General features: G+C 42.9%; 2 protein-coding genes across 9 annotated transcripts in view; both read left to right on the top strand.

Annotated features, from left to right (window-relative positions):
• Window positions 1-27,458, top strand: part of Kcna6 (potassium voltage-gated channel subfamily A member 6) — a 206,154-nt gene that overhangs the window by 90,474 nt on the left and 88,222 nt on the right. For all 7 annotated transcript variants that reach the window (XM_078015378.1, XM_078015373.1, XM_078015376.1 and 4 more), the window contains exons 2-3: window positions 259-325; window positions 939-1,025. The gene's annotated coding sequence lies outside the window, so the exon portion shown is untranslated. The remainder of the gene's footprint in view (window positions 1-258; window positions 326-938; window positions 1,026-27,458) is intronic.
• On the top strand, window positions 6,330-15,494 carry Kcna1 (potassium voltage-gated channel subfamily A member 1). Of its 2 annotated transcripts, XR_013423172.1 has the most exons (3): window positions 6,330-7,633; window positions 8,004-10,928; window positions 11,734-15,494. XR_013423172.1 is itself a non-coding variant. In XM_078015379.1 (2 exons), exon 2 carries the CDS (start codon window positions 8,586-8,588, stop codon window positions 10,071-10,073), a length of 1,488 nt encoding a protein of 495 aa, XP_077871505.1. In that variant the 5' UTR covers window positions 6,330-7,633; window positions 8,004-8,585; the 3' UTR covers window positions 10,074-11,310. The 2 variants fall into 2 exon arrangements, 1 of the variants encoding a protein (XP_077871505.1); XM_078015379.1 differs by lacking the exon at window positions 11,734-15,494 and having other exon boundaries at window positions 8,004-11,310.

Raw genomic sequence — 27,458 nt, 5'->3', positions numbered from 1 at the left:
ATATTTGTATACAAATATATATATATATACATTTATATTATGTATGTGGGTGTATATATATGCACATATATATGTGAATATACATATGTAATTTTTTTTGCACTGGGGATTGTACCTGGAAGTGCTTAATCACAGAGCCACATCCCCAGCTCTTTTTTTTTTTTTTTTTTTAATTTTTGAGACAGAGTCTCACTAAGTTGCTTAGGTCCTTGCTAAGTCGCTGAGACTAGATTGGAACTTGTGCTCTTTCTGCCTCAGCCACCTGAATCACTGGAATTACCGTTGTGTGCCACCACCCCAAGCTACATGAAAAAGATTCCTGATGGTAAGGCTATTTATTCTTTTCTCTGATTGTTAAATATCTAGAAATTGTTATTTTTTTTCTTTGTAAATATTGGTGAATGTCAAAGATCCTTCTAATGGAGTAGTTCCTGACTTGTTTGGTCATCTTCTCCTTCTCCCCCTTCTTCTTTTTTGGAAGCTGGTATTTCATTGAACATAAACTTTGTGCCAGGCACCGACCAAAATTTGATTTGCATTTTATTCTCACAATAGCCTGTGATATAGATACTACATCTTACATATGTAAAGTTCCATCTCCTTATTGGTAAATAAGGGGATGAGAATGTAAAGTGACGAAGGGATTTATCCAAGATCAGAGAGATTGAATTAGAATCTATCTCTAATTTAAAAATTCAGGTTTTTAACTGTTCTAGTGTAATCTCTCTGAGTTTTTGATAAAAATTACTTAAGGATCTTGTCCTGAGAAATAAGATTATAGATATGCACTATTTCAGAGGGTTCACAGGCCCCTGGGGATCTTCCACAGATGAATCAAATCACAAGTGTCAACAAGAGTACCCCAGTGATATTCATTGTTATCTTCAATCCTTGGTGACTCTTCTTAACTCCTCCTTATTGTATATTACTTCTTACAGTTACACTTCGGACTTTGTAAGATCACCATTCCTCTGCTTGTAACACTGCAAAATCTGAGGTGAGCCCTCAGGGACAGATCCTGTCTGGTAAGACCACATCTTCTCATGCCACCTCTTGCCTTTCTACTACACAACACTTAAAAAAAGACAATCCCAATATTTCATATCTGTTTATATAGAAAGTATGTTGACACCCAATTTAAGTCTTCATACATGTACTTTGAATAATGATGTCCATCACATTCCACTGCCCTTGCTAATCCCCTGCTCCCATGTGTAATATGAATGGTAATGCAAAACAAACAAACAAAAACAAAGTACATGTATAAAGGCATGAATTGGTGTGAATATACTCTATATACAAAGATATGAAAAATTCTACTCTATATGTAATAAGAACTGCAATGCATTCCACTGATGTGTATTTAAAAAATAAAATCAACAAAACTATAAATAAATAAATAAAATGATCATAAAAAATAAAAAATAAACAATCCCAAGAAGGATGCTATATTTAGAACTAGTTACACATTTTCCACAAAAGATCATCAGCATCAGTTCTACCATGACCCTCATCCAAGTTTCTCTGAAACACCCAGGGTCTGATTGCTTAAAAGCATGGTTCCTTAGCAAGAGTGAGTCCTTGATCCTGCTGGGCTGCATTCCTAATCTCTTTGCTTTGCTGTTCTCCTATTGGTTATTTCACAGTTTTCATCTCCAATTTCCACGACTTCTTTACCCACCCTCAGTTTTAACTGATGATCTCTCTTGAGAAAATTTCTTCTGATGGCATAAGTGATGTCCACCAATCAGATACATCTATTCAGCTACCTGCGTCTGACCCTGTGTTTTCTCTGCCCTTTCCTCTCCTGTAGAATAACTGTCCTTATCCAAGGCCAATCCAAATTTTGGGGTCTCAGATCTCATTCTCCTTTTGCCTTCTCAAGAATGTCCCAATCATTTTCCTCTTTCTACTGCACCAAAATTTTTTCCTTTCTATCCTCTCCATTAGCATAAAAATATATTGTGGCTGGGGATGTGGCTTAAGCGGTAACGCGTTTGCCTGGCATACACAGGGCGCTGGGTTCGATCCTCAGTACCACATAAAAATAAAGATGTTGTGTCCCCTGAAAACTGAAAAATAATATTAAAAAATTCTCTCTCTCTTCTCTATCTTTAAATATGTGTGTGTGTGTGTGTGTGTGTGTGTATTGTCAGAGCTCTCATCCTAAAGAAGTCTTTCACCCTTCATCTTCCTTCAGCCTAAAACTCTAGTCATCTGCTCCCCTTGACACCCAAAACTTCAAGAGTTGTTTTTACCCAATATCATCAGTTCTCCCTCAATTTCTTTTCAACTCCATTTTTCCTGGTCTGATAGTCAATGCTCAGTTTCTCATTTTTCTTATCATACTGGCTGTAGGCAGCAAAGTTGATCTTGCCCTCTTGACACAGTTTTCATTTGTTTTTACAGCCGCAGCACTGGTTTGTTTACACCAGTCACACCTTCTCCAGTCCTTCTTTTCTTGACCTCTTAGCATTACAGCATCTAGAGCACAATATTTGCACATTTCCTCTTCTCTCTCTACCCTTATGTTCAAGTGCTCTCATCCAGTATTCTGGCTTTAATTAACATCTATCCCAGCGGATCTCACCTGAGGGTGACTTTGGCAGTGGCTGGAGATATTTTTGGTTGTTGCAACTGAGGACAGGTGCTACCAGCATCTAGTGGGTAGAATTCAGGGATGCTGATGAACATCCTAAAATCCTCAGGATAGCCCTCCACAGCAATAAGAACAAAAAAGGATCTGGCCCAAATGTCAACAGTGTTAAGGATGACAAATCTTGATTTTACTCAGACTTTTTCTCTGAACTCTAGAGAATTTCATGTTCAATATCCTTATTTGATATTAAATAGATCTCTCAAATTTAACAGGTTCCAAAATGAAGTTTTGATTTCCCTGCCTCAGTTCAGGTTCCCTGGAAAACAAAACCTGAAACAGTACTCAGGAGCTAATGCTTTAGTGAGAGGTATGAACTCAAAGCAGTAAGAATAAAGGAAAAGGGAAAGCAAGACAGAGGAGAATAAGATGCAAATACAAGGTGACAAGTCATGAAGCAGGTCACTGCTTCAGGAGCTTACAGAGACACAGCCTGTCACTAGGTCATGTGCTTGGTTGATTAGCCATGAAAGGGGAAAAGTAGAGGGGATTTGCCTACTGGCTCCATCCTACCTTGTATTGCCCACTGGGTGAGCTGCTACTGGTCCGCTGAGCTAATACTATACCTTTAGGTGGCTGTGTTGCTCACCTGGGTCTTTTCACAGACTTGAGGAATTCAGATTCCACTTGCTGCAGTGTAGTCAACCCAGGAGGCAGAACTCAGCTGCCCACAGAGTTGGCTTTTCAGCACCTGTGGAAGGGCAAGCAGATATAGGGCAGGAAGAAAGGTGAGGTGGAGAGTCTGGGGGAGAGACTTAAATTGCCCAGTGCAGTGATAACCAAGACACACAAGCTCCGAGACTTCATGCAGTCCACATTCAGGCAGGAGAGGTGGTCCGATACACACCTGCAGTACATGACACCACCATCCATCTGGTCTAAGTCTACAAGCCTAAGAGACATTCTTGCATTTTCATGTTAACATTTCTTCTCTTTCTCTCTTCATTTCTGCCATCTCTGTTAGTAACTGTCGTCCTATCCTAACCACTCTTTGCAAGCTCACCACTATCTTCCTAGACTAAGTTGTCATTGCTTATGCCACTTAACAGCCTTCAACCATGTGTCTTGCTCTTTGTAGCCACAGTAATCTTTAAAATATCCAAGCCATGTTACCACAGTGATGCAAGCCCTTCAACATCTTCTCACTGCACTCAGAATAAAGAGAAATATTCTGAGGCCTGCCTATCTATCGCCTGTCTACCCTTCTGACTTGCCCTCTATTGGTTTCTTCTTTCTCTCCATACTGGCCTTATTTTATTTTCCCAATATATTAAACTTGTCCTTGCCTTACTCTTACATCTTTAGGTTTGATCTTGCTGCTCCTCACTCTCATTTTTTGCTGATTAATTTTTAATTGGTATGCTAGACATAAAAGTGGAAAACATGTGTTTTCACACATGATGTGTTCATACATGATGATGTGTTCATACATGATGTGTTCATACATGATGATGTGTTCATACGTAAACATGATGTTCCTCTCCTTTCCTATCCCTTCTCCCTCCCTTTCATTCCCCTTCCTCTCCTCCACTGTTTTCCCTTCTATTTTCGTGAGATCTCTCCCTGCTCTTTTAAAAAATTTCCTTATTACTCTGTAGCTTCCACATATAAGAGAAAATATTTAACCCTTGACATTCTGTGTCTGGCTTATTTCACTCAGTATGATGTTTTCTAGTCCCATCTAGTTACACAAATGAAATAATTTTATTTTTCTTTATGGTTGAGTAAAACTCTATCGTGTGTATGTGTGTGTGTGTGTGTGTGTGTGTGTGTAACATTTTCTTCATGCAATCTTCTATTAAGGGACACCTAGGCTGATTCTATAACCTGGTTATTGTGAATTGTGCTGCTATAAACATTGGTAGGCACAGATCATTATAGTATGCTGATTTTGTTTTGGATAAATACCAAGAAATAGGATAGCTAGGTGATATGGTAGATCCATTCTTAGTCTTGATAAATCTCTATACTGCTTTCCAGACTGGTTGTACATTAGTACAACCCATCAGTCCCATCAACAATGTATGAGTGTACCCTGTACCCCACATTCTCATCCCCTACCTCCTGGTGGTGCTCAATATTGAACTCATGGTCTCATGCAGGGTAGGCAGACAATTTACCACTGAGCTACAGCTCTTCCCTGTCTCTCTTCTTGAAGTCTTCTGTTCAAGTGATACCTTTGTATGGAGGCCCTTCCTATCTGTAAATTTGTATTTGTCATTCTCCCCTTTTCTTGATTTTCCTTACCTGAAGCTATTATGCATGGAGTATTTGTTTATTGCCCACATCTCTCACTGGAATGTGAGCTCCATGAGGTCTGAGACCTTGTATCTTAGTTATTCCTGGTCTCTGGTGTCAGAACAATGCCTGCCATATAGCTGGGGCTGAAGAAATATGGGCCGAATGAATATCTTCAGACCGCTTATTGAGAGAGGGCTTGCATCACAAATGCTGAGTTCCTAACAACTTTAATCCCTTTGAGTGTCCAAGGGGAATAACACCCCAGAGATCTCGAAGACCCCTTGAGCCTATCATTCCCTGCCATAAAATCCTGAATTTAGAAACCTGGAATCCCACGCAGTCTGCAAATCTCCTTAGCAAAGCAGTCTCCAAATGTTGAACCAGAGTAAGTGCATTCACATCAAGCTGCGGGAGATTTAGAGGCATTCAAAGGAGAGCAGGGTGCTACTCAGGAAGAAGGAGAAACAAGAGCAGAGATAGAGAAACAGAATAGGGAATAGTCACAAAATGTTTATTATGTCTATTAGGGTTTTGTCCTTTAGGATTCTAAGTAGCAGGAACAACAACAAACCACCAACAAAACAACAACAAATCAAGAGACTTGACCATACTGTTCAGTGCAGTCTCAACGTTCAGTGCAGTCTCAACGTTCATTTCTGCCTGTTTTCTCTGTTTTGGGGGAGATTGTTTGGTGTGTGTGTGTGTGTGTGTGTGTGTGTGTGTGTGTGTATGTGTGTTTTTTTTTTTTAAAGCAGCAGTGCAGACAGGGATCAGTGAAGTTACCGCGTGAGATTGAGGAATATGTGTGTGGAAGGTGCGAAAAGGGTCAAGTTTAATGTCGGAAGGAGGAGTACTCTATAAGACGACTCATTGTTCATAGAAGAAAAGCTGGGGTACAAAATCTGAGAGAGGGAACAAACCCTTTTATTTTTCTGAAAGGAATGCTGGAGTCTGAAACTGGAGGAGGGATTTAACTAGTTCCATACCCGAGATTCTTGTGCTGCCTGGGTAACCCCTTAGAGGCCCCTGCTTTCCACTAGCCACGAGAGTGTGGGGAGGATGCAATCATTGGCTTTGATTAAAGAGGTGGGTGGTGTGGGCGGTAGGCAGCGTGAACAGTGGTGGTGTGAAGGGGTGTTCCCAAGGCCGCGCGAAGAACCAATCAACAGTGACTCTGGCTCTTTGCTGGCTCCTTAGAGAATCCGCAGCAGCTGAAGTAAGAGCTACTGACTGCCTCCTCCCGTGCTGCAGGCGCCGGGGCGCCGCGCCTCTGGGGGCGCAGCTCCGGCCGCACTCCCAGGACGCCGCGCACGCCCCCGATTCGCGCAGCCTAGCGCCTCTGTGGGGACCCTTTCCCTAATAAGTTGCAAGCCTTGAAAGTGAATCTGTGGAAGTCAGAAGGCCGGGGAAAGAGGCTGCGGGAGGCGGGACGGAGGGTGGGAGGTGAGTAGGCGACTTGCTTCTCAGATTCGTCCCAATTAGCAGCAAGTTGGCAGACAACCCCACAAACCCACGAAGCCTTCGGTCCTCCACAAGTCACATTCTCTATATTTCAAAATAATCTGATTGTAAGGAAACTTCAACTCCCATGGTAGGTTACAGAGGGACCGACTCAGCACCACTATCTTCCAGTTACACTACACAGAAGAAACCCAGTGATCCTCAACTGCAGAGCTCTACCTACATCTCTGAATTCGGCCGGCGGGGAGAAGCGAGTGGGCCCAGCGGAGAGCCCCCTGGAGGAGGGGCGGGATGGCGTATAGAGCAGTAGGATGGAAGTGGATTATTGTGGGACTGCACAAACGCAAACCCAGAAGAGGAGTTTTGCCAGGAACACCACCTCCTGCATTGCGTCGGACCTGACCATTTCCAATGTGAAATTCCCGGGGAGGGTCGCGCGCGGCTGGGGGCCCTGCGTGGGTGGGGCCGTGGGCCACCAGGGAAGTAAGAGTCGGTGGTGGGTTTTTCTGGTAGGTGAGGGAAGAGCTGTGCTGGCAAGGGTGGGAACTGAATGACAACCCCCTCTCTGCCAAACCACCCCCTCATATTTTCCATCTACCTCCTCGCTCCTGCCCTCCCCCGCCCTCCCCAACCCACGCCCGGGTGGGCCAATCGCTGCTCCGCATTCCAGGCGCTTTCTCAGGTTTCTGCTGATCTTGCAGCGCCCAGAAATGGACCGAGCGGACCCGCCGCCGCACGCACCCTGCCCCATTCGGAGCTCCTAAAGGCTCCTGGCGCGTCGTGCAGCCCCGGAGAGGTCCGCACTGGGGTGCGGAGAGCAGAGGGGACCGGAAAGCCATGTAGATCCAGGCTTTTGCTCGCCCGCCTCCTTCGGGATCGAATCAAGGGCTCCCATAGTGTTAGGAGGGGGCGAGTGCTGTTTATCGTCATTTGCTTCGGAGATTCAAGAGAGGGTGGCAGTTTTGCTTTCCAGCCCCGCATTCTCCGGAATCCCTGCACGGGAGGCAGGACAGTATCTCCAGGTTGCTGGCATTGGGTGAGAATGGGGATAGGGGATGGACATTTCCGCGGTAGCTGCTCAGTAAAGCGATTGTCCAACTGAGAGGGACACTGGACCAGCGGACCCACCAAGGGGGCGAGTTGCCCTGCACCTCTCAGATGCTGCTGCGGCTACCGCCACTGCTCCCGCCCCGGTACTGCAAAGGCGACCTGCCGCATTCCGACTCGGGCTCTCCGCCGGCTCAGCACCGCCCCTGCGCCAAGCCGGCCGGCCAGGTAGGGAGCTCCCCAATTCCGGGCTGCAGAGGAGGGGGTTGGGGTGACCGGGCGGGGGAGGGCGAGGATACGAGGATGCTGCCGGGGACTCTGAACTCCCCCAGCGTCTCTCACAGCTTTCCCGATCTTCAGTTTAACGAAGTTGTAAACAGATCGGCTGTTGGGCATTTGGGAAAGTGGGGTGGAAGAGCCCCAAACTTGGATTTCTGGGTGTCTGCGTGTGTGTCTGTCTGTATGTATGTGGTTACCTCAGTAAAAGTCCAGTGTTTTCTATAAAAGCTAGAAGTCTGTGCTCTTTGGTGTCTGTAGGTCCGTCCCATCTGAATGCTTCTGATTTTCTACCCCCGTATCACTTTCTATTTCTCTGCAGCGTCCATCGATCGCCCTGGTGGGAGCTTAGAAGGCGGCAGGCGAAGAGGGGTAGGAGGGGGTAGAGCCAAGGAGCAGCAGAGGGGGTGGAAGGCGTGGGGATCTGCTGAGCTGGCACTGCACCGGGTCCTAGGAGGGCTCACGGAGGGGAGGGGAGGCCAGGGCGAATCCCCGAAGCGATGGCCCGGTCTGCTAGAACGGCACTGCGTTAAGGCACCTTGGATCAGGAAGAAATACTAAAATCACCCGCCCCCCACCCCCGCTCACCCCAAGCAAAACCAGAGCACAATCCCCAAACCCAATCCTTGCAAAAAGAAAAAAAAGAAAGAAAGAAAAAAAAAAGCACTCGGGCCCGCAGGAAAGGGAGATTCCAAATTGAGTACAAGGCAGGGTGGAGGGGAAGGTAATAGCAAGTGAAGTTGCGGATCTCCGGACCTGCTTGCTTCGAAGCCCCTCCCCCTGAGCGTGGGGGAGACGCACTCTCCGGTGGGGGGGGCGCTTGGGTCCCCCCCACCCCTCTTCCCTCGCTCTTTCTCATCCCGGGCTCTCTGCTGGCCTCGCATCTCTGCGCCGGGCTTCCACCATGACGGTGTTGTCGGGGGACAACGTGGACGAAGCTTCGGCCGCCCCGGGCCACCCCCAGGAGGGCAGCTATCCCCGGCAAGCCGAGCACGATGACCACGAGTGCTGTGAACGCGTGGTGATCAACATCTCCGGGCTGCGCTTCGAGACGCAGCTCAAGACCTTGGCGCAGTTTCCTAACACGCTGCTGGGCAACCCGAAGAAACGCATGCGCTACTTCGACCCCCTGAGAAACGAGTACTTCTTTGACCGCAACCGACCCAGCTTTGATGCCATCCTGTACTACTACCAGTCGGGGGGCCGCCTGCGGAGGCCAGTCAACGTGCCCCTGGACATGTTCTCTGAGGAGATCAAATTTTACGAGTTGGGCGAGGAGGCTATGGAGAAGTTCCGAGAGGACGAGGGCTTCATCAAGGAAGAGGAGCGCCCCCTGCCCGAGAAGGAATATCAGCGCCAGGTGTGGCTGCTCTTTGAGTATCCCGAGAGCTCGGGGCCAGCCCGGGTCATCGCTATAGTCTCGGTCATGGTCATCCTCATCTCCATTGTCATCTTTTGCCTGGAGACTCTCCCCGAGCTGAAGGACGAAAAAGACTTCACGGGCACCATCCACCGCATCGACAACACCACGGTTACCTACAATTCCAACATCTTCACAGACCCCTTCTTCATCGTGGAAACCCTGTGCATTATCTGGTTCTCCTTTGAGCTGGTGGTGCGCTTCTTCGCCTGCCCCAGCAAGACAGACTTCTTTAAAAACATCATGAACTTCATCGACATTGTGGCCATCATCCCTTATTTCATCACCCTAGGTACCGAGATAGCTGAGCAGGAGGGAAATCAGAAGGGTGAGCAGGCCACTTCGCTGGCCATCCTCAGGGTCATCCGGTTGGTAAGGGTTTTTAGAATCTTCAAACTCTCCCGTCACTCTAAGGGCCTCCAAATCCTGGGCCAGACCCTCAAAGCTAGTATGAGAGAGCTAGGGCTGCTCATCTTTTTCCTCTTTATTGGGGTCATATTGTTTTCTAGTGCAGTGTACTTTGCCGAGGCGGAAGAAGCTGAGTCTCACTTCTCCAGTATCCCCGATGCTTTCTGGTGGGCGGTGGTGTCCATGACCACTGTAGGATACGGTGACATGTACCCTGTGACAATTGGAGGCAAGATCGTGGGCTCCTTGTGTGCCATCGCTGGTGTGCTGACAATTGCCCTGCCCGTACCTGTCATTGTGTCCAATTTCAACTATTTCTACCACCGAGAAACTGAGGGGGAAGAGCAGGCTCAGTTGCTCCATGTTAGTTCCCCTAACTTAGCCTCTGACAGTGACCTCAGTCGCCGCAGTTCCTCCACCATCAGCAAGTCTGAGTACATGGAGATCGAAGAGGATATGAATAATAGCATAGCCCACTATAGACAGGCCAATATCAGAACTGGCAATTGCACCACAGCTAATCAAAACTGCGTTAATAAGAGCAAGCTACTGACCGATGTTTAAACAAAACAAAACAAAAAAAAGTCAGACAACAAAAAAAGCCCCACTCAAAAGACTTAAAGAAACAAAACAAAACCCTAGTGACTCTGTCACACTTTGTAGATACTTTACTGAATAGTCTTTGAATGCTGTAATTGTCAATGCATTGTTGCATTGTGGATTTTGGGCGTGATGAACTGAAGCTTTCAAGACCCATGGAGGGGGGAAACCTATTTTCATTTTATTTAAAAAATGGGAAAAGGAAGAATATTTTCTAAAACTGGCTTTAAAATTGCAGTCCATGAATTAGTCCAGGTAAAATAAGATTCATATGGTTTCCCATTCTGAAACATTTCTAATTCTTTGGCTTCTTTAATTTTTTAAAAATTAAAAACCAGATGATCACTTAGAAATATAAAATTAAAACTTGCATGGGACTCCAATATGAAATCTTTGCAAACTGCACAGTACATTTAAGACAGTGCATCAGATGTATTATATGTAACATGACATACCAGCCTCATGGGCAAAGAACAAATGTTTTTATTTTGGTCGACTGAACTGCATACTACAAGGCGAACAAAACCAAAACTACTTAAGACTGGTTCACAAAGCACCTATTATAAATCTGATACTGGTCCTGATTGGTAGGGATTTTCCCTCTGCCCCATTCTTCCTCTAACCCAGACTATTCTCTAAGAAAAGGATAACTGAGTTAAATTAATTGATTCATCTGCAGTGCTGCTAAGTTTTCTCAAGTGCAGATGAGCGCCAAATACAGGTCATTTCTCATCAGTCCTGCACCTTGACCCCTGACCTTCAGAACTGGATATAAAACTTTAGCCTCCTTTTTGCAAGAGAGCACAAATGGAGTTAAATGTAAGCATGTTTGAATCTGATAACATTTATTTTATTATTGCATGCTAAGAAAGTTAACCCAGATGATAGGGAATAAGCTTACGTTGAAATTGACTCTTCTAAAAATAGATTCTTTTTCATTTGCATTCACCAAAAGTGCACTCCTTCATTTATTAACAATTTTATTAGTAAATAAAGTACTGTATTTAAGTGCATATGTTAGTCAGATGGGAACAACCAACTTTTCGGAGCTCAAAGCATGTTCTCTTATTCAGCATTATGGCCTATTTGATTAAGATGTACCTTAAATTAGTTAATGCATGATTTCAGTAATAAAAATTTTAAAAAATAAAAATTACAAGTCTGTGGGATGAAAGGCCCAAAAGAAATAATGGGGGTGGGGTGGGGGTGGGGGATACTCAGTCAATTTTCCTGCCTTTGCTCAGGGAAATGTCAGGTTTCTGTGTAGGTGTAGGCAGAGAGAGGACCAATATGCCCGTCCCTTTAAAGGGCAACTATATGGAAAACTAAAATAAGTCATCAAGGTATATATAGTGATACCTAAGAACAAGTATTCTTTCTAGCTGAAGATAAACACAAGCAAAACAAAAACAAACAAAAAAGGTGCAATATTGCATGTTTTTGGTGCATTCTTAGGATGTAAATGATAATGTTTATCTATTGTATGCATCCAAAGCAGAGCTGATTTCTTTTTGCAGTCATGATTTGAAGTCTGCAGAGACTTCAGCCCTCCCCTTGAGGCTCCCTGAAGAAACTCAACCAATTGATTTAATAGTTGCTTAGTGCCTTTATCCTGTACCCACAGTGAACTGCAGGAAGTGCCTCCATAACACAGCTGAGAAGTTACGTAACAGAAGGGAGGAGGGGTTGGGGCACAGATATTTTGCTTTTTGTTTTGTTTTTGTTTTTCCATCCTCACCCTCACTTCACCACTGTGAGAAGACCGCACTACCCTAAACTCTGGAGAGGAAAGATCCAGGAGGGTGCTGTCTCACTGGCCATCACTGGACTCGGCCCCTTTGGCAGCCTGACTCTGGACAGGAACTGAGACCCATCTTTGAACCGGATGTGAACCGTGAACTTTTTTTTCCCCGTCTTCTCCACCAGAAGCCAAGATAAACTCTTTGGAAATTTGTTTCTAATGGAGGGCCTCTCCGGACATGCAGTTTCCTAGGTCCAATGCAGTGTTCCTGGTACATTTCCTTCCTCTTTCTCAGTTAGCTAAAGCACTTTGCAAATCTCTGATAGCCTGATTTTTTTCCAGGCATCACTGTGGAACACTGGGTTCACCATGACCTTTCCTAGGCCTTCCCTCCTGACCCACCCCTCTTTCCATGTTTCCTATGATGCTCCTTTGATCATCCCACCCGGCAGTCACTTCACAGGCTGAGCATCTACCTTCTGCTGCCCCAGTCACCCAGCTAAAAGAAGAGTGGGGACCTCATGCCCAGCTGAAAGAGAGCCACGTAACATAGGCCTCTGGAGCCCGGCAGCTGTCCACCAGTGGAGAGGCACTCAGCCTTTACAAGGACACCAAAGTGGGGAATCATCATTCTGCACTTAGCATGTGGCTGCCTGCTGCTGACCGCCTTACATTCCTGCCCAGCTTCTTCTGGAATCTTCCCTGTGACTTCTATCCTTTTCCCCCCATCCTGTCCTCCAACTAGCAGCGAGGCAATCAACAAGAAACAAGAGTGGCACCCAGGCTGGCTGACTCGATTGAAAGAAAGAATGTGGATATTTTATTTCCCTGTGCAACTTCTATTTTCCTGTAAGATGAACACAACACACATCCTGGAAGATGAGGGCCCAGAACTACACAGCCTCTGACGACAGGGCATTAAACCTTCCCCTGTGATGTATTCTCTGCATTTGAACCTTAACTCATCCTGGCTATCCATCTCTTTCCTCTTTCTTTAAAGCCCCCAGTGGGTGAAAAAATAAATGCCAACTGCTTCCCCAGTTCCTGGGGATATCTTGATTTTTATTTTGACTTTGAGATCTAGGACACAACAGAACTCAGAACTCTGCATTCTGTCAACAGCAATAATCCACTCAGTACTATGGAATGGATGGGTTTAAGGATGAGAAAAAGGGACCAAGACTCATGAGACTGTCTCTGGCTACTTGGTATACCTCTCATAGTTATACCTTGGACTGGCTGATTCTTCTGCATGTGTTCTAGGGAAAAGTGCTGCATGTGGTGAACCTGTCAGCCTGGGATTAGGGATGAGCTGTTGTTATGAATTTGGGGTGGTATGGGAAAAAAAATGTATGCTGCTTATCCATCTTAGCTCATTGTATTGAATTCAGTGAGAACAGCGTACAGGGATTATCTGTGTAGCATAGGCATGCAACGTTTGACAAAGCTCTTCCCCCTGCCCCCCTTGCACTGTAATGTGCTGAAATGTCTTTGTAGACCTGAAGGTGCACTTAACAAAACTGCCTAGCAGGGAATGACTATCATTTGGCTTCTTTATTGTATTCACTTTATCAGACTTCTTGCCTTTTCGTCCCCTTCTTAGGGACTGAGCTTCGGTATCTCAAGCCCTGAACACTTGTTTCCTCCAGGAAGAGGAAACTTCTGAAATGCTGATAGCCATAGCTCAGCTCTTCCAGTACGTGGGGGCCCTAGTTCAATAGGGTGGCAGTGGAAGGGTTTGGTCATACCAGGGCTGTTAGCCATCCCAGAATCTCTGAAGTGGTTAACTCACTTCAAGTGATCTGAACCAGAGAGACCAAAGACATTAACTTCCTCTGTCCTCAGATTTCTAGAAGGCAGATGAGAGTCAGGAAAGGTTTTTGTTTTTTGCTTACCCCTTCTTCCCCATCTGTGCATAACCCCCCCTGGCTCCCCCATTGAGACTCGGGTTCTGATGATGAGTTCCACCAGTTCACTGGGAGAGTGTTAGTGGGTTAGCCCAGAAAAATCAGACAGACCAACAGCAAGGTTTTTCTCCTCATGGTGGCTGTTGGGCAGTTATTTCTTGAAAATGAAATCTTGAGAAATGAAAAGCCACTAGAGTGAAACTAAAGCACAAGGGACAGCACCATCTTGATTTGCTTAAGAATTAAAGAAAATACCTGTAAGTGGTAAATGAGGAGTAGATTTCTCTAAGTAGAAACTTAGTTTTGTCCCATAAGAGCCTTCTTCATGTTGTGTATAGTTGACAAAATTTTCAACAATTTGTTGACATCTAAAGAGTCAGTGATAATAGTTTCTCACCCTCCCATTTAACATAGGAGACCTCAAGACATATGCTTTCTAAGCAGACTTTTAAAATTTTAATTCTTTGATTGCTAGATCAGCTTGAACAGAAAGGAGAAAAGGGAACATCAGAAAAGGGAAGCAGTTCTCCATTTTCTTCCAGGAATGACTTATTCCTGGGAGTGGTGGGAATTGGTGGGTGGTAACCATTCATAGCATAAAATTGCTAGAAAGAATATAAACTGCCAAACAGCCACTTTATCTTCTGGCTTTTTCCAAGCCAGAGTGGAATCTTTTGATGTTCATGTTCATTTTAAGAAGACAAATAAACAAACTAAAAATTGAAGTCCAGACACAACCCAAGCTGAATTGCTATCTTGGGAGGCGGCCTCTTGCCCACCGTTCACTATGTTAGGACTTGTACCTATATCATGGAATTTCAGGGTATATGCAAACCTGTCCAGCATGACTCAGGTAATTCTTAAAAGAATGTACATTACTTATCACTTTGTAAAGAAGCAAATGGGCTGAATTGTTAACCAAAACTATCCCATTATCTTGGGTCACTGTGCAAACTCATTCAGGGTATTGATGTCAGGTTAGAAGCCTTGGGATCAAATGCCAGTCTCTTTGCTCAGGCAAAATGACCACAAACTTTCTGGGAAAGTCTAGAGTGTATGTAAAGGGTGAGGCCCTGCTGACCTCAGGACTATTAGCTTTAAGGAGATTAACCCTAGTCACAGTGATTTTCATTTAGGAGCTAACTAGGAGTTTACTTTTATGATGTGAAACTTCAAAGAGTCTAGAAAAGTTTTGTACCCAATCAGAGGAGAAGAAGAAGAAATGGTGTCAGGAACAAAACTCACAAAACAAAACAAAACAAAACAAGAAAACCCTCACAGAATATTCCAGGTCAAAAGTTGTCTCCTCTCCAAAACTTTAGGAAGCCCCTTTCTTCTCTCCAGTGCACTGTTTTGGGACCTTTTATGCTGCTGTAAGTAGACTACATGGAATCTCTTCATGGACATACCTCTAGTATTAAAGAATTTTGGAGGTTAAAAATCAAGTCTTATTAATTTGAAGTGCACCATCAGGACAACAAACCATTTAAGCTGAAAAAGTCTATTTTATTTCTTGAATTTACCAATTGCTTACCCCTTGAGTTAAGGATATGTGTCTAACCCACTGTGCATCTTCCTTGCCCTAACTGTTTAACGCGTCAGGTAGAGGACATTGAATGTTTGAATTGAGAACCTAATTGATGCGCATAGTTTTCATCTATGCAATTTTACTTGCTTCTGTCACTTTATGATCTGTTCATATTTGGCATTAATTAAAGATAATTTTTAAGGATCTTATCATGAAATATCTTGACTGGTTCTTTGTCTCTTGCTTAACTGGTCTCCTGGGGGCTCTTTGCTGCAGGGTCTCTTTAAATAACATAACGGATCAAAATGATATCATGAAGCACCCTGATGTCCTTTGGAGCTCACAGGCTGTTTCTGCTGTCCAAGGAAGTACACTGAATTTGCATGCTGAGAATAAATTCAGTTTGGCCTTAGATAAGATCCCCAATAGAGGCTGATAAAATTTGGCCTATGAAAAATGGTGGGGGAATCAAGCTTGGAAAAGGAAAAGTTGAATGAAGATCATTGATTGTGTTTGCTTAAACCAGTTGCTTTTGGTCTGAAATTGTATTTTTCATCCACAATCTGCAGGAAGGAGTGTGTGTGTGTGTGTGTGTGTGTGTGTGTGTGTGTGTGTGTTTGTGTATGACAGACAGAGAGAGAGAGAGAGAGAGAGAGAGAGAGAGAGAGAGAGAGAGAGAGAGGGAGGGAGAGATACAGTGCTGTGGCCTGGCATCAGATGACTTGAAATTTACACTATGGTGTTAGAAGTGATTGGATTTGGAAAACCAAAGTGGTTCCTGGGAGCTCTTTCCACATAGTTCTGTGTGTGGCTAACATTTTTTTTTCTTCCTCTTAGTGTTGTTTTTATTAAAAATGACTTGTGGGTGCATTTCCTTTTGACGTTTCCTGAGCTTTAGATCTATTTTCTTTATTGTGAATATCACATTTTATACCAGATCTCTTATCTCAGGGCAAACAGGACTACGTCTTATGACAGGTCTGTTATGTGCCCGTGCACCATCATGGAATTGTCGCATGTGGTGATGGGTTCAAGTTGTCAAGGTTCAGAGATAAAACTTGTGTTTGCAGCAGAAGTTATTATTGAAAGTAAATTATGAGGCTAGGCAGGCTCCCTGTGATTTTTTCGGTTATGGTCAGATAACGAGACAGACTAAGCTCTGACAGAGAAGGTGAGAGAGAGATTCATGACAATAGCAGTGGGCACACGAGAGTCAGGACACACTCTCTTCCTTGTGTGTTTCTCAAAGCTCAGCCTTAGGAAGCCCTTCTTGAAGCAGGTAACTGCCAGGGGGAAGCCTGCATCTGGAAGCTTTTAGAAAAGAAATCAAGCCAGTTTAGGGGAAGCCAACCAGAAGAGTTGTGAACAGACAGCAATGCAGTCTGATCATCGCCCCTCTGCGGCTGGGTAGGGGAGCTGCCTGCTGCAGTCCGTCGCATCAGAACTGACCGGGCTTGCGGGACCAGGCTTGAGTGTGGCAGGAGGGAGGAAGGGAGGGCCAGCCTGGTTGCAAGTCCTGTGCGGGTAAGACACATCTTGGTCAGGTGGCATGAATGGAAAGCATTCTCTTGAACATCCTGAAAACAGGTAATTCAAAAATATCTAATTAACTTAATCTAAGCTATCTTCAATTGTAAGATACATCCTTTGACATATTTGTAAGAACAGATAACAATGACATTTATAACCCATCATCTCATTGATTCATTCCACTTTCACAGATAGAACAGTGTATATCTTAAAATGAATGAAAATACAGTGATTCTAATGCATGTTCTTCTTTGTTTCCTCATATGGTATACAGTTGTGAATTCTAAACCCTTTAAATTTGACAGTTTTCTTCAGACCTTAACCTGGATCTGGCTTGAACTTTTACAGTCCTTCCTTCCTTCCTTCCTTCCTTCCTTCCTTCCTTCCTTCCTTCCTTCCTTCCTTCCTTCCTTCCTTCCTTCCTTCCTTCCTTCCTTCCTTCCTTCTTTCCTTCCTTCCTTCCTTCCTGTGCTGAGGATGGAACCCAGGGCTTCATGCAGGCTGGGCAAGTACTCTACCAATGGCCACACCCCTACCCCCTGGTTAGAACCTGGAGGTCTTGTGTTTTTATCCCACAGTGTTTGGTTTGACCCCAACCCTACCTCAGGCTTTGCTTTAGGCCTTGGAGATGTGCTAGCCAACAAAGTGATGTGTTTCAAAGGTTGTTTCCCAGAGAGGGCCTGAGACTTAATTATCATGAGGTTTGGTCTTTCTGTTACTCCCTCTTATCCCTTAAAAGCACTACCTCTATCATCTGACCTTCAGAATCATCAACAGCCCTTTGCTTTTAAAAAGTTCAGGGCCATCTGGTAAACTCAGCGCCATTGAGGTGAGGTGCTAATAGCAACTGTTTATGTTGTTCTCTTTGCAGTTTTCATATCACTTCCTCATTAATTACATTTCTTTATTTTCCTTGATGAATTACCTGGGGCCTTTATGGGCACTCACTCACTCTTTCTTTCTTTCTTTCTTTCTTTCTTTCTTTCTTTCTTTCTTTCTTTCTTTCTTTCTTTCTTTCTTCTCTCTCTCTCTCTCTCTCTCTCTCTCTCTCTCTCTCTCTCTCTCTCTCTCTCTTTCTTTCTTTCTTTCTTTCTTTCTGTTGTTGTATCAGGGATTGAACCCAGGGGTACTTAACCACTGTGCCACATCTCTAGTCCTTTTTATTTTTATTTATTTTTTGTTTTGAGATGGGGGGTCTCACTAAGTTACCGAGGCTGGCTTTGAATTTGCCATCCCCCTGCCTCCTGGGTCACTGGGGTTACAGGCTGTACCACCATGCCCAGCCCCATTATAGGTATTCTTATTTTGTAGGCTAAGGGAGCAGGCCTGGTTTTATGGATGTGGCCTAGTGCCTGATACATGATGGGGACTCGGTCTATTGAGCTGATTGGATGTGGAAAGCATCATGTTACATGTTAAAGAAAGCTCAGAAGATTTTGCCTAGGTACTTAACCTCTTTGAGGCTCTCGATTACTCGTTTCTAAAATAGAAATATAATACCTCATAAGGTTGCATGGATTGAATGTCGTGTCTAAATTGTCGTGTAAGCTTGAGATAGTAACAGATAAGTTATTAATGATAATGATGAAGTGGAGAGCAAGAGAAGGAGGCCATTGGGTCTTCCCAGAGCAGGAGCTGGGTTTTAAAGGCAGATGCCAGGGAGATGAGAGGCTCAAGTCAAAGGATCGACTGACTATACTGTGGTGGGATTTGAGGACTTGGGATGGAGATGTTTTCAGGTGGAAACTTTGTTCCATCTTGCCCCAGAGCACTGGGCAGCCCACAGGCATGAGCTACCACTTCTCATCTTTGTTCCTTCCTTGCTCTTCGACAGACTTCCTGTTTTACATCTTCAGCACCCAAATATCAAGGGTGAACTCTGCTGTGCTCTACCTTGAGGAACCGGAAGGTATCAAATACTTACGTCCCTCTGATTGTCTCATTTTCTCATGTGCAAAATATTGTCTGGTTTGATTTATTTTTTCTGTTCCACCTGTGAATATTGAAAAATAATGCAAGATGTTGCTTGGGTAGGTTTTTCATATGCTTGTCTGAGAGACACTTTATAAACGTAAAAAAAAATACTATTCTTCACTGTCCTTGCTAAAAATAAAGCCACTAACTCTCCCAAGAACTTATGAGTCAATATAGTCTTTTCCTGAGTAGCACATACTATAAAGATGTTTATAAAAATTTATCAATTGTAATATCTCTACAGTGGTCGAGCCCTTTGGCAAAATCAATTGAATTTAAACAACAATAAGCCTTTTATCTGTTTTTCTTAAGGAATTTCATTGTAATTAAGAAGTTGAGTACCTGTTAAAATCTTTGGCTCACAAAATATTTTTTTTCTAGACAATGACAGTTAAGGGCTACTGTGAGTTCTTTCACCTATCAGTGATTTTTAAAAATAGATTTTGTGTGGTGTGTCCATGTTTGCTGTGGTAGATATCCTGTTCTCAACGTTGTTTCAAGTTATGAGCATTCAATGCTCTCTAGGAATATTTCCAGAAAAACTAATTCTAGTTGAGAATTTTTTTTTCTAGAACTAAAATCAGAGATGATCAATGAATAAGGATTTAAGTTTAAGATAAGTAGGTTTTGAGCTCAGAGCCAAACCCAACATTTATTAAAAATTCTTGCTTGTCCATTTCGTAAAATAAGAGTGTTTAGAAATCCAAGATGCTTTAAATATCTATAATGGTGACTGCTTATTGTTTTTTGTTTTTTGCATCTCATGCATTATCATTATTTCTCTGCTTCAGAAAGGAAGTAATTTTGTTTTATGTGAGTTTCAAAGGGATCCTTTCTGAGACCAAGATTCACTGTACAGTATGTTCTCCTTTCATTATTAACAAGCCAAACACTTTTTTTTTATCTTAGAGAAAGTTGTGCGTATGTCAGCCCTTCAAAGATGAGACGCCCACTTCAGTTTTTTAAAGATTGCAGGATATTAGCTTATTACTAAAGGACATTTCTAGTAAAGATGGAATAGCTATCTTAAAAATTTCTACAGGATGAAAATCAAATTTGTTGATGTTTAAAAAAATAATGCTTGCCTTCAGTGGATAAAAAATGAGACCTGTAAACATCATTTAATGTCAGTATGAGTTATTCCTAAACAGAATAGTGTACCTTTACATAATGATTAGTGTGTTGGAAGAAAGAGTGTTTGCCTACTGCAAAACCTCCAAAGGGCACATCAGAGCAGACTGTTTTGCAGCCAAGAACACCCATTGGATTTGAGGAAAAAGCAAAAACAGGTTGTCTGGCATGTAAAAGTCAAATACTTCAATAATGACTCTTTAGGGTTTGCTGCAAGAGCATGATGGAGAAAAGAAAATGATAATGTTTACCGGCCTAAGGTGGAAAAAGTGGCCAGGAAAACTTTCAAGTCTCTAGATTTCTGATGGGTTATTAGGAAATGGGCAGACATTGACTTGGGGAGGACAGAGACCTGGCTCACCTGCTGAGCAATAAGTAATAGATCAAGTCACTTATTAACAACCCAAAGTTATTATGGCAACCGACACAGTGGCTCATCAGTTAATGCTGTTTATTGTTAAATGATGGACCATTAAGCTGTTTAAGAAAAGTGGTGTACATCATAGATCAGTTAGGGTTCTGAATGGTCAGCCAGATTGCGAAGGAGTTCATTGTTGTTGGACTGTGGACTAAATTAACCAGAGAGTGTGATGGAGTTCAGTAAGATAGACTCTTGGTAATCACAGATCATACAGATAGGAGTCTTGCAGAGAGGAAGAGAAGAGGAATACATGAGATGATTTTAAGATAGGATCTTTGAAACCTGAGAATTCTAGTGTTCAAAAGCAGGAAGTATCATTTTATGAGGTCCCAAATCTACATACTGATCTAAAGGCAAAATAATTAAAGATGATTGTTAAAGTACAGAGTTGTAATGAAGATTAGAGTAAGCATAATGGTGTTTTATTTAATTCCCTTCCTTTATAATCTGGGCACTCTCCACCATTCTCACAAGTAACATTCATATACATACACATTCACATTTCATGTTCATTTGCAATTACTCTGAAAATGAAAATCTGAATTCCTTAGCCAGTCACAGCGATCCCTAACTTTTCTCGCTGGGCTAACATATGACCTTCATCATATTGTGTTCCATTCCCTAATTCAGAAAATATAGTAATTAAGAGTCTCAATAAATCCTGTTGTTCTTATGTTCTCTCTTTGGAAGAAGAATCTTGATTGTGGTTCTCTTTGAGAGGGGCTGTCATTTTAATTGAAATAGCTCATTGATAACAGAGTTCCCTCTCAAGACCTGGAGGTGGGACATTTCCAGAGTCTATACTTCTTTATCCATTCTGATGAAGACTGGATTGGGGCATTTCTCACCCCCATCGCTGCTTCCATCAGAGGTTAAAGGTCGGCAGCTAATTATGCTAGAAGATTAATGTTCATATTCTTATATTCTTAGGTCAACTAACAGAGTTTTGATTTGCTAGAGCATAATGGTTGGGATTGGCAGTTGTAAGTATTCTAATATTTAATGAGAGTCTTAAAATCTGTTTTACTGGAACATCCATGAAAGTAGAATCAAGGGACCAGACATTGAATTTGAAGATAGAGAAATGGGACGCTATAAAAAAACAAGTGGTGGTGGATGAGTTGCTAGAATTGGAATTATATTCCAGGTATGTTTCATTTCTTATGCTATCATATGCACAATTATCACTAATTTTGGAGCCCTTATTCCTTTATATCCAGGAAGATACCTGTTCCCAGCCCCAGCTTATGCATGTATGTGCACACATATCTGTATACATACAAACACACCCATGTACACATACGCATACACATCTATATACTGTGACCTCTACTCATCTACCTGTCCATGAACCTGTGCAGGTGTATGGTTGCTGCAATAGGACAGCACTTTCAATTCATACCGAATATTCATGACCACTTGCTTTCATTAAACAAAGAACAAATTTCATGAAGATATCATGATATCATTTTCCCTTTTTTTTATTTAGATAAATTGTCCACTCAAGGAAAGAAAAAAAATGAAACCAACCAGCAGAAGCTGAGGAACCCAGGTTATTCTTCTTTGGGCTCTGGGTGATCACCACAGTGAGGATGGCTCTCATTCTGTCCTGTCCGGGTTTATATTCCATCTGCTTCTTGGGCAGCTTAAGTGCACAGTGATGAACAGTGGGCCTGGGTTGGGTTGGACGATTTATAGGTGGAACCCTGATAGGACCGGACATGTGGCCGTCTCTGAACTTTGTTCTGTTCTTGCATGAGCCACTTTGTTCTACTTTGTTAAATTAAAAAATTAGGCATTTTCTATCTTATGGCCTGCTCAGGAAATGACATTCTTAAGTGGAACACGGGACCAAAAGTTTTAAGTAATTTCCTTGAATTTGCAGAAATTTAGGTTTGTGGGCCAATGGCATGTGTCTTACTCCAAATCTGTTTTTTTTTTGAAAGTTTATAAAATAGGTGATAATAAAAAGATTGGTTTCAGTGACGCTATTTGGTTGAATCTCCAATGCTAGACAATTTTGATGCTATTGGTGATAAGTTCTGAAGAAAGGTGCTTCAGCCTTGCTAAGCCCAGCAACACTCCTTAAATTTATATGAATGGAAGATTTGTCATAAACATGCAAAAATTCATGTGGTACAATGTTCTAAAGGCATGCAGTTTTAGTCTTAATTAAATGCACACCTCCACAACCTTGGACCCTCTAGCTTTATTTAAACCATAAATTTACAGACCACAGGAAAGGGGTACTTTTGTTTCCCATGTACAACACTCACATAATTTAATGGTATTTTAGTTAAAAGGGGGAGTAAAATAAGTGTTCTTTTTCTATCTTTTAAAATTTGTGAAAGAGTTTCACACGTATTATTTTATTTGGCCCTCATACTAGCAGATTAGGTGGCAGGTTAGGAATATTCCCCACCCCCCAGTTATAGATTGCATTCCCTGGGAGGCAGACTTGGAGATGGAGATTGTGCCCAGGTAGATTATAAGATTATTAGAGAGTGTTCTTGGGATGACATGTGAAGGCAGCAAGGAAAGTAGGGGAGAACAGAAGGAGAAGTTGGGCTGTCACATGGTCCAAACAGGCCCAGCCATTCTTGCAAGGAGGTCTGAAGCTGAAGGTCCTTCAGATGTATCCTGAGTTGGAGCATGGGGCCAGGCCTCTGGATTCTCTCATTGACCTGTCTTTGGGTACAGATGTCCCAGGAGGAAACGTCCTTGAGCAAGTAACTCTTTTGAAAGAGGCAATTCCCGGTGAAAACAGCTAGGGTGATAAGTTCTCTGGTCACAAAGGATGTAAGGGTTGTGTATCAGAGTGCTGACTGTGGAGGATAATGAGCTTACATGTAGCTATAGGAGACGCACCCCGAGGAGGCCAGGGGAACAGTGAGAAGGAGCATTTAGAAGAGCGATCATCAGTTTCTAATAAGCCAGAGTTGACTGTAGTTTATAGATTGACTTGTTAAATGGACAGAGTGCTCGGAGGCCCCTGGAGATGCTGTATTCTAATGCATACTAGAAGGCCTCCTTAAGACTAGCCTGAGCTCTCCTGTATGGATTGAGTTCAATTATTAATCAGAAACAATGTGTGATGCTGGCTAATGCTGCCTAATGGCAAGGCTGGGTAATTGTGCTCCTCCTTAATGCATGTTCGGGGCACAGGTTCGGCTGGAATTGACATGGCCTATTCCTCCCTGTGTCTGGACACCTCTGTGGTATAATGCTTTGAGGTTCCAGAGAAATGCACCAAACCACTTGTGTGACTTAATGCGTCTGTATAACATTAGCATTTCCTCTTAATGTGTCACACGGATGATAAAGAAGTGCCTGGAAAGGAGCTAGTGGTAAGGGGGGTTTTAAAAGCAAACTCCGAGGCCTTGTGGCACTATCACAGTGCCCCTAAGTGTTTTGTGGCAAATTTAGAACTACTCAACATGGAATTCATACACCTGCATCTTCATTGTCATTCAGCTTGACATTTGGTCCAGAAACGACAGAAACGACAGAGTTGTTTAGATTTTTTTTTTTCCCCTTGAAAACAGACCTCAGGGAAACTAATTGTTTGGGCAGCTTTACCCTTGCATCTAAGAAAAAATAAATAAAACCCTCTTGATGCCAGGCAGGATGACGCACACCTGAAATCCCAGTGGCTAGGAGGCTAAAGCAGGAGGATTGCAAGTTCGAGGCCAGCCTCAGCAACTTAGCAAAACCCTATGTAACTTAGCAAGATCATGTCTCAAAATTAAAAAAATAAAATAAGTTTTAAAAAGGGCTGGGGATGTACCTCAGTGGTAAAGTGCCTCTGGGTTTCTGGGTTCAATCCCCAGTAAAACCAAACCAAACCAAACTTCTAGGACATGTAACTAATGGTGATTATTATTACTCTGTGGTTTCCAGACTGTTAGCAGAAAATTTGCATTTTGTAAAAAAAGACCAGTTTGTTGCATCAGAAACAGATCTGGTCCAGAGTAGATTTGAAACTATTCAGAGAACAAATGGGATTTCCCCAAACTTCTGCCATTGTGTGGTATTGAATCATAGTTGTGTTGGGAATCCAGAGTTTGTGTTTTCAGTTCCAAAACTTAGCAGTTTAATACTTGAAGTTTATAATACAATGCCAGCTTCTTCCAGTTTAGGTTGTAAAACAGAACATCTAAGCCCATGGATTCCTGCAGTTTGGAAACTAACCATTGAATGAGTAAGATTGGTTTAGCCATATTTAAGTCAAGACAGTTTCAGGTGTTAAAGACCCAGTGATATTTAGATATTGCCAGAGTTACTGGGGTCATTTGATTACCAGAAGCCTGCAGGTGTCTGTACAAAAGGAGAGAGAAGATAGGGAAGAAATACCTTTACTTCCTTATAGACCATTTTTTCTTTTTTTTTTAAATTAAAATTTTTCTAGCCATCAGTAAAAAAATAACTTTTTATGTCCTTATTTCTGATTCAGACTTTTAGACAAATGACCTATTGGAAAAGACTGAGTTGGAAAGTTCATTTCTTTCTAGCACTGTAGAAATATCATAATCATCATTTGATTCTTCTAGAGACATGAGCAAGCCTCCCCACATGGAATGAGGTGTTCTCTTCAGAGCTGGTCATAAATCCAGAAAGTCTCTAAACGAATGAGATCATTACTACTGACTTGGCTTTTGCTGAAGGAAGATGTTATTTCTATGGAATCAACCGAACAGACATATGGAATTGTAGGGATGGATTCGATTTGGGAAATAAAAATATTTAGTTCTATCTAAGACTCCATGGAGCCAGTCTTGGAAATTGGTATGAATGTGAGGTTCTGAGTCACCTGGGCTTCAGAGCACACCTTTGGTGACCACCTCCTCCAGTCATGCCCCACCTGCTTCGATTACCACCCAGTAATCCATTCATGCCAGGATGGACTGATTAGGTCATGGCTCTCACAATCCAGTCTTCTCACCTCTCAGTACTCCTGCATTAACACTGGAGCTTCTGGTGGACATCTCATATCCAAACCATAATAATATTAATGTAATATAAACTTTATCTTACAAATTGGAAAGTGCAGAGCGATGGAAAATGTTACCTTTTCTTCTTAGTAAGCAGCACTTCATACATTTTCGTTTCACAACCATCATCTCCTGCTACTTCGCTTCGTGTACCCTGTATTCATTCTAACCTCACAGAACTACTCACCATTTCTCGAAACTCGATTAGTGACGTTTTTATCACCATGTCATCGTATCTGTGGAGGCACTATACCGTGCTTGATGTTTTCTGGCCCTTCCAGTTTTATTCTTCTGGACGTCTATTTGATCCACAAAAATCCAGGTCATGCATTAGCATCCGTGTATTCCCACAAGACTTTAAGAAATATATTTAAACTAATTTTTTTCTTGGTTCATGTCACTTCTTACCCTGAGTTCTTTTGGGGTAGAAATAATGTTTGGCACACAGTAAGTGTTTGATGAGCACTGAGTGAATAAGGAAAGAAAAAATAATCTGCACAGTTCCGTGCTGTGGGGGAAGACTCAAGAAAATTTTGCAAGCAGGTAAGATTTTTAAGTGCTTATAATATATTATTTATACAACAGCTTTCTTCAAGGAGCTTAATGTTCTGAAGTCTTTAGCTTTGTTTTATCCGTCCAGATGTACCATTTGACTTTTGAAAATAGGGTAAAAAGTTCTCCATCTGTCTGTCATTCCTGTGGGCAGGAAACAGACTTCTCTCCTTCACATGGATCTGTGTCTTCCTGATGCATTTTAAGCTTGGATACATGAAATTCAAAATTACAGTGATAACCACACTCCTTTCAGAACCCCCTGGAAGATAGAAAGGAAATGGGGAGAACTTCCTGGAAAAGACAACAAAACAAGCCTAGAAAAGAAACAGAACCTTCCAAAATGACACCAAATGAATGGCAGAATTCAATCTAGAAGCCAGGAGGCCCGACAGGGTTGAAATGTTCTGCTCGAAGTCCAACGATACCTCTTCACAGTGCAGGGGAAACTGCTGTTCTCCCTCAAGTCCAGGAGTTGTTTGGGGATTTTCATTTAGGTCCTTTAATTTGTATGGCTCACGAAGTGGCCTAACTCTTTAAATGCTCCAAAATTTAAACCAGCCCAAACCAAAAAATTATAAAGAAAGTCATTATACCATAGAAATATGATTTTTTTTGTGGGAGGGGAATATATTTTTCTAAATAAGTTTCAGGTGATTTCCCAGAGCTGTGAGCTCTCTCTTGCCAGGCGGTGGGTGTCTGGATCCCTTCATCTGGTGGATTCCTGTCTTGCTCTTCTTGGCTCCACCATCTCGATCTTGGGCTGTTTCTTTGTCCTTTGTGGTGTTTGCAACACCTCCCAATTTAGCATCCTCCTGCCTTTAATGAATGTGCTGTTAGTGCTTCCCCCTCCTACCTCATCATTAATGAAGATGTTCAGGGAAACTGGGCCCATCACCAATCCATGGAACACCCCACTAAACACCTCCCACCACCGGCAACATAACCATTTATCATTACCCTTTGTTTACACTCCTCTCAACTGTTTCTAATCCGTGTGGCAGTGCTTATAAACCAGCTTGCCGTTGTTTTCCAAGGGAGACGGAGAACCCCTTCCTTTGCAGCTTTATCTTATAATCAGCAGAGAGCTGAGGACTCACTTGGTGAGAAAGAAGGGATTTGGTGAGGGAAGCATACAACTGCCTGCAGCCTGATTTTCTTTTGCTTCTAGTGATTATTTCCAGGGAGGAAAGAGACAGTAGCCAGAGAGTTGACAAAGGACCCAGATGCCCAGGAGGTGGCAAGGGCAGCCTGCTCCTCTGCCCAAGAGGTGCCAGCAGCCTGGGTGAACCCCGGTATGTGTGTGCGGGCATGGGCAGAAGTACACACACTTGCCCACTTGCTTGTGGCTTAAAATAGGCTCCCCCTTGCCCTTGGCCCCCAAACGTCGGATGAGGAATGGATGATCTCATTTCTTTCGAGGGATGGATTATATTGGACTTTGATATTCGAGGCTTTGGGAATGGGAAAACGAATAGGACATGTTCCCTGCTCACAGGGAGCTTGGCGTAATGGGACAGACATGACCACTGACAATCTGGTAGGGACAGAGAACCAGGAGCAGAGGAAGCAGT

This window comes from Ictidomys tridecemlineatus, chromosome 6 (genome assembly GCF_052094955.1).
Source record: "Ictidomys tridecemlineatus isolate mIctTri1 chromosome 6, mIctTri1.hap1, whole genome shotgun sequence".
In the NCBI taxonomy this organism is placed as follows: Eukaryota; Metazoa; Chordata; class Mammalia; order Rodentia; family Sciuridae; genus Ictidomys; species Ictidomys tridecemlineatus.
This window is presented reverse-complemented; position numbering and strand designations above follow the sequence as displayed.

Bases quoted from the DNA above. Each gene is read 5' to 3' on its own strand.
- Kcna1 (XM_078015379.1), top strand. From the start codon at position 8,586: ATGACGGTGTTGTCGGGGGACAACGTGGACGAAGCTTCGGCCGCCCCG.